The following is a 7,762-nucleotide window of genomic DNA, read 5'->3' as shown; positions in this document are numbered from 1 at the left end:
TGTGAGGATGCCAAGAACCAAATCTTGGTTCTCTGTAAGGGCTTTATAGGATGATATTTTGGATGGTCTGACAGGGATGGATTTTAAGGAAATAGACACCTTATCATTTACCAATATTTATTCTCTTGATTTACTATGTCCTCTCAAAAGACAGGGCCTTAGATAAAAAATTCCTTGCCTTAGAAAAGAAATTACAGATAACACTAGAACTAAAGGTTCAAGATTTCATAGGTCAAAATGTTCAGATGAACATTTAAAACACTTCAATTAAAATGTAAATGAATTATGGGCACATTCATATTATAAACAGTGTAAATTCCAACACAACAAATCATGAATTCTCTTATTAAAATTACTGTATTGTCAGACTGAGGAGGGCTCAGTAGTTAAGAGATGTGCTCTTCCAGAGGACTTGGTCTAGTTGTCAATATCCATGCCCTGAGAAATCTGATACTTTCTTCTGGCCTGTACAGATACTTGCACATATACATAAAAAATAAAAATTAAAAAATAGTGGCTAGTCATGCATATATTGTACACCAAGATTCATTTTATTTTGTCATATAAATTCAAGATGATGATGTCACAGTTTCCCTACCATATCCCTTCTTAAAAGATCATTCAGGTTATGTAAACTGGTCTTCTGGTATGTCTGATGAAATTGACCTGTGGATAGATAACTGCTGATCTCTCTAAAGTGGTATTTGTGTCCACATTTCTCATTCATTCATTTCGGGTGATTGGTCAAACACGGAATGCAAAACCTGGATCTTGTTACTCTGCTTGCTGACAGGAGGCTTGGGTTGATCTGGCTTCTCTGGCAATGACCTGTAAGGTTTTGCTTTGATTTCACCTTCAGAAAACATGGGCTCCAGGAGCACAGGCTCAGAGAAGGCTTTTCTAAAATTCTTGCTCTCTCTATTTTGCATTATGGATTCTTCTTCTTGGAAAATGTTCTTTATCTTTGCCAGCACAGCATTAACACAGACTGCCTGTACCAAAATCCAAAACAAAATGAAACAGAAATGTTGAAAAATAATGTTCTTTTAAGGTACTAACAACCACAGGCAAAAAGTAATGTGTCTAACAGTCAATTTACATGTTCTAATTTTAAAAACCCTTCCTTTGAGTAAACCCTGACTCATGGCAAGTGGTAGATTGATTCCTTATCTTAAATATAGAAAGGTGTTTAAATAAAGTGTGCATAAAAATAACTTCAGAAATAAGAAATGCAACAAGTTTAACAGTTTAATTTGACCCTTAGTATATTTGACTCTAATGTTTCTTTGTTCATATTTTTGTCACAGTGGTTTGTGTGCTGGTGGGAGCAGGGATATTGAAGACACCAACTAGAGTTGGCACAATGGTATTATAATCTTAGCTCTCCTTGTATACTGTGCAATACTTGTTTGACAAGATTGAGTGATCCAGCCTTCAATGTATACAGATTTATAACCATTAAATCTCCTCAATGGATTGTTCCTCTCATGGTTTGGATGTGAAATGTTCTTTACAGGCTCATGTGCTGAAGGCTTGATCCCAGATAATGGACCTATTTTGGGAGGTGCTAGTAATTTTAGGTGATGGGCATTTCCTATAATAAATACTTTGTTGGAGGCATATTCTAGGGATTATACCTTGCCTCGTCCATATCTCCCCACTGCCTCTCTGTCATTAAATGATCAGCTTCTGCCACCTGCCTACACTGCCATGCTTGGGTCCAATGTGAAAGCTGTGGAGAAAGCTGGCCTTCCCTGAAAGTTCTGACACCGTGAGCCAAAATCTACCTTTTCTTCTTTAAAATTGTTTCTTTCAATTACTTGTTTCAGTGATGAAAAGCTGTCTAGTACAGTTCCTTTTGCTGATATATGGTGACCTTGTTTTTTATATTTTTGAAACGCTTTGTCTTGATGTATCCTTTTTAATGTGAATATAGATTATCCTGCTTGGTTTCTGATTTAATTTTTAGAATATAATTGTCGGGTATTTAGTTTTTAGTTTTGTTTGACTTTGTAAGGGATGTGAGTTTCTTGCAGGCAGCATTTCTAGGATATTTTTTTATAGTCCAATAAATCTCTTCGAAATTTTGCATGCATATGTATGCTTGTTATGTGTATATGTGGTATGTTTATGTATAAGCATGTGCACATATGCACAGAAGTAAAAGTATATTGGGTATCTTCCTTGATCACTAACCACCTTGTCTTTCAAGATAGGTTAGCTTACTGAACCTAGACTTAGTGGTTCACCTATGCTGCCTTGCAATAAAATCCAGAGATTCACATGTCCCTCCTCACCCACCAACAGCCAATGCTCAGGTTCTCTCTGTGTACTGACATACCCAGCTTTTTTGTATAGGTAAGGGATCCAAACTTTTTGTTTCTGTCAATTCCACTTAGTTTAAATCTGTCTTGCACTGGGAACATATGGAACATTTTCTGCTGTTATTTCATTTACAGTAAGTTTCTCTATGTTTTTTATAACTTGGCTCATTAATCAATGCTAGTTATTCATAAACATATCCTTCTAACCATGTCCCCCTTTTTAAACCATTTACATTATTCATAAATAATTTTATGCTCACTCTGCCTTTCATATTTGATACTATGCCTCCCAGTTGACCTTGTTTACTGGTGAGACGAATAAATTTTCCTTTTTCTAGTTTGTTTGGTTCTTTTTCTGAGTTTCATCTTACTGTTTATATTGCTTTGCTTATTTTATTCAGCTGTTTGTTTGTATTCTATTCAAACACACTCATCATTTTGAAAGACAGTCTTTTGAGTTCTTTGTCATTCGTATGCCTCAGTTTCTTTGGGTTCACTTACAAACTGTCAGAAGAGTGCTGCAGCCTTATTTTCTTCATAGGTCTTGTATTTCTACATTCAGAATTGTACATCCCCTAGAATGGATATCTTTTCTACTTTATGCAAGGGTCTTCTTAATGAGAAGCCTTCCCCTGAGAGTTCTTTATGAGCTATCACTCAAAGATGAAAGTAATCACAGTAAAACAGAAAAAACAAACCTTCTGGACATAGAAACACAGCAAGCACAAAAGAAACAAAACAGTAATAGCACCACCAATAACAATAGAAAAAAAGAGTCAGAAATAATACAGAATAAACTAAAGAGAACTAAGAGCAGTAAGACAGACATTTAAAAATCCAATTAAAAGAAAAAGTAAAATTAGATGCAAGGAAAAATAAAGTAAGAAAAGAAGAAAGCACTAAAATCTTCCTTCTATCTGAGATCCATGGATTGAAAATGCTACTTTCTTTGTCTCTATTCTGCCATGATGGGGAAGGGGAATAGCTGGACACAGATAAGACCTGTGGTCATTAAATTTCCCACGTAACAAGCAGAGCTGTATACAGGTTGAGCCTTGTTCTGCACTGCTTTGCATTCTCTACTTGGCTTGGTCAAGGATATGCCTGTGGCAGATCTCTATTAATAACAAAGGCTTTCAGTATGCATGGCAAGAAGCCAGTAGTGCTAATGGGGCTGGATGGTCACTCCTCCTCTCTTGAAGTTTGGTTCTGCATGAAGCTCAATGATTTTTGATAGGTGAATGCTCTCTTAGCCCAGATGCCCTCTGTCTCTATCTCCCAGGGCATTGGCAATTGTCCAAGCCCAAAGGTATCTATCTTTGGAGGCTATAGAGAGTGTGGGAAGCAGACAGATTACTGCCCTCTGACTGGTGGCAGGATGGGGGTGGGGTGGAGAGAACCCTGTGGGAAGTAAAGAATCTACTGCCCTTTCTCTGAGCACTTCCAACTCAGTTCTCACAGTAAAGCACTTGCTCTTCTTCCCACAAAGGAAGGTGCCACTGACCACGTGCCCTGCAGTTCACTTTCCAATGCCTCTGAATTTTGACCGTTCTGTGTAGTCTGAAATCCAGAGTCTTTAACAGTGCCGTTCTCACAGTGAATCCTGGCTCCAATCTCTAAGTTCGAGCAATGAGTCACCCTCAAACAACCCACAATACTGGACATGTAAGGCTTGCATGGACCACGGGTTCCTCCACTGCTAAGACAGGTTGATGGTATCACTGTGGCTGATTGCACTCTGCCTTGCTGAGTATTCTGGCATGAAGACAACCCTCCCCTAAGCCTGGCTGGGGGCCAAAGTTGGAGTTTCCAATTGTTTTGTGCTTTTTTTCCTGGACCTTGCTGTTTCTTTGTGTCTTTTAGCTCTTGTTCACCTGTCTGGGTTCCTATAACTCTTTCCTCAGAACATACTTTGTTATACTGACTCTTCCCAGAGTCATGCAAGGAATGTTTCTGTTCTGCCATCTTCCTACAGAAGGCATCAATTAGTACAGTGCTTTGACAGTAGATTCAATTCTGGTTCTCTTGAAAGGACAACAGCAAAGGGTTGAGGCCTCTGGCTGCTCTCCTGCCTCCTAACTCTCTTGCTCCTCACTGTAAAACACTGCAACACACATGCTTCCTTTGTTCCCTTCAGTTTTTACCCTGCCTCCTCTACCTCTTGCTTGCTGGGATTACAGGCTTACACAATTATGTCCGATTCATATATGCCTTGCCTGAAACCAAATCTAAGGCTTTTGTACACACTGGGCAAGGACCCTACTAACTGAGCTGCATTATATTCCTCCCTGACTAATCTAGAAGCACCTTGTCAACTTACACACACACACACACACACACACACACACACACACACCAGCTGTTTGAAATTTAATTTGGACTGCACTAAATTTATAGTTGTGGGAAGAGTTTAATACTACTATATGTTGTAATATGATAAAAGTTACATGTATAGCAGCTATGATGAAATTATTAAGTTTCAAAAGGCCAAAGTAAACAAAGGAAATGCCATGTTCGTAGATTAGAAGAATTTACCCTATTAGCTATAAAGACGTTTTTATGAAGGTCTAGTGATTCACAACAAAACTGGTCTAAGAATAGACAAAGCAGCTAGACACAGAGAATTTATAAACAGGACTACATATAAAGAACTTTGACTTGTGACAATAAAGTTCCTGACAAGTAGATTAGCTGGGTGCCATTAGGGTCTTATAATCAGAAGGCAGTAATTGTGTTCTTCAAAGTCACAGATCCCAAATAATAGAATACTAGACTAAAGACTTCATGAGATGGGGCTGGGAAGATGGCTCAGTGGTTAAGAGCACTGACTGCTCTTCCAGAGGTCCTGAGTTCAAATCCTAGCAACCACATAGTGGCTCACAACCATCTGTAATGAGATCTGACATTCCTGTTGTGTCTAATGGCAGCTATAGTGTACTTATATATAATAAAAATAAATAAATAAGTGGTTTGCTGAGGAAGATACAAAACTATTAGGCAGTTTATTTTTTATTTTTATTTTTTAAAAAAGACCTCATGAGACAATGGTGATAACAAGTCAACAAAACCTCTCAAAGCAAATGTTAAACTGTTTTGACTAAATTTTTTTAAAATAGTAATTAACCTAAGAGACAAGATCATTCTAATTCTACAAGTAAATTGGGTTGGGTGGTAACTTTGGCTTGTCAGAAGAGCAAACAAGTAATATAAAATAATTTTGCACAGGCAGCAGTGTAGGACTGGTAACATTAGAGCTAGATGACATCATAGAAATAGTGCCGTCTTCAACAAGGCATGAAATACTATTTCCACAATCTAGCAGTTAACTTACCAAATAAATCAGTGCGGCATAAGAAGCATACATTATGCTAGTTAAGGCAGTTTTGGCTGGAAAAGAAATGATTTCAAACAAAGATCCCCTTCTGACCTGCAAGAACAAAGAGAATGTTCAGTCAAAACAAAATTTCAAGGTTTCAATGTTCTATTGCACAATATTTATTCTGAGAATTTAAAATTTTGACAGCCTGAGCTAAGGCTGTCCCACTGCCCTCCACAGCCAAATCCTTCCAAGACAGAGCTGGACTCCTAGGAGTGCTCTCACTCCTAAGCCCACAGGTGAGACTAACTTAGCGCCAATAACTGTGCAAAGAGGAACCTGCCTAGAGAGCACAGGAAACATAAACCTGAGCAGCAGGGACAGGACCCTTCCCATTTCCATCTGTGCCCAGAGCTAAGGCTGTCTGTCCCAAAGCCCTCCAAACCCAAATCCCACCCAGAGAATGCTGGCCTCCTAGCCATACTCTCACTCCTAAGATCACAGGCCCACAGGTCTAAGGGACAAAAAAGCTCCAGTGAGAGACAGCAAGACCAGAGATAACCAAATGGCAAGAGGTAAGCACAAGAATCTAAGCAACAGAAACCAAGGCTACTTGGCATCACCAGAAGCCAGTTCTCCCACTACAGCAAGGCCTGGATCCCACAACACACTGGAAGAGCAAGATTCCAATTTAAAATCACAACTCATGATGATGATAGAAGACTTTAGGAAGGACATAAATAACCCCCTTAAGAAATACTGGAGAACAAAAGTAAACAGGCTGAAGCCCTTAAAGAGGAAACACAAAAATCTTTAAAGAATCACAGGAAAATACAACCAAACAGGTTAAAAGATTACACAAAACTATCCAGGATATAAAATATAAAAATGAAAATAGAAACGTAAAAAAATCACAAAGGGACACAACACTGGAGATAGAAAAACTAGAAAAGAGATTATGCGTTATAGATGCAAGCATCACCAACAGAATACAAGAAATAGAAGACAGAATCTCAGGGACAGAAGATATTATAGAAAACATTGACATAACAATAAAAAATAAAAGATACAAAAGGCTCCTAGCTCAAAACATCCAAGAAATCTAGGACACAATGAGAAGACTAAACCTAAAAATAATTGGTATACAAGAGAGCAAAGATGTTCAATTTAAAGGGCCAGTAAATATCTTCAACAAAATTATAGAAGAAAACTTTTCTAACCTAAAGAAAGAGATGCCCTTGAATATAGAAGACTAGAGAACTGCAAAGAAAAGAAACTCGTTTTGTCACATAATAGTCAAAACACCAAATGTACAAAACAAAAAATATTAAAAGCAGTAAAGGGAAAAGGTCAAGTAACATACAAAGGCAGACCTATCAGAATTACACCAGACTTCTCAACAGAGACTATGAAAACCAGAAGATCCTGGGCAGATATCAGACAGACCCTAAGAGAACACAAATGCTAGCCTAGGTTACTATACCCAGCAAAACTCTCAATTAACATGGATGGAGAAACCAAGATATTCCCTGACAAAATCAGATTTACACAATATCATTCCAAAAATCCAGCTCTACAAAGGATAATAAATGGAAAACTCCAACAACAAGGAGGGAAAGAACATCCTAGAAAAAGCAAACAAGTAATCTTCTTTCAACAAACCCAAAATAAGATAGCCACACATATGGGACAGTTGGGCGGTGAAGAGTACCCTGGTTTTCGGTTGAAATAAGTGAAGCCCCAAGAACATAAAGGGAGACGGTAGGAAGCTTCCTAGTTTCCTGGAAAAACAAAACAAAACAAAAACCAAAACAAACAAAAAAGGCTTCTTCATGTAACCCACACCACAGCCCCTCGTAAAGTGACATCGGTCATGTAAAGTGGCATTAGTCACTCCCTAAGTGTCTCCTCCACAGATAAGACATGACTACAGGTCACACAAGCTCCAGGCAGAAGCAGGAGCTTCTATGTAGACAAGCTCTTCCCAAGCCCTTAGGCCAAGCCAATAGGAAGTACCAGTTGTCAAACTCTGAACCATTTAAAAAACTGTATGTATATGGGGGGGGGGGGGTGACTCAAGAGTAAGTGTGCATTAGAATCATTTCACTGCCTGAGAACTTTT

General features: G+C 38.4%; 1 protein-coding gene across 4 annotated transcripts in view; it reads right to left on the bottom strand.

Annotated features, from left to right (window-relative positions):
- Positions 1-470: 470 nt before the first annotated feature.
- Positions 471-7,762, bottom strand: part of SPATA9 (spermatogenesis associated 9) — a 60,529-nt gene continuing 53,237 nt past the window's right edge. For all 4 annotated transcript variants that reach the window (XM_080925789.1, XM_080925788.1, XM_080925790.1 and 1 more), the window contains 2 exons: positions 5,656-5,751; positions 471-992 (listed from right to left, as the gene is read on the bottom strand). In XM_080925789.1, the coding sequence (XP_080781915.1) occupies positions 720-992; positions 5,656-5,751 (369 nt within the window). In that variant the 3' untranslated portion in view covers positions 471-719. The remainder of the gene's footprint in view (positions 993-5,655; positions 5,752-7,762) is intronic.

The sequence above is a fragment of the Micromys minutus genome (genome assembly GCF_963924665.1).
Source record: "Micromys minutus genome assembly, chromosome: 11".
In the NCBI taxonomy this organism is placed as follows: Eukaryota; Metazoa; Chordata; class Mammalia; order Rodentia; family Muridae; genus Micromys; species Micromys minutus.
Note: the sequence above shows the minus strand (reverse complement) of the source record. Positions and strands in the feature narration are given on the sequence as shown.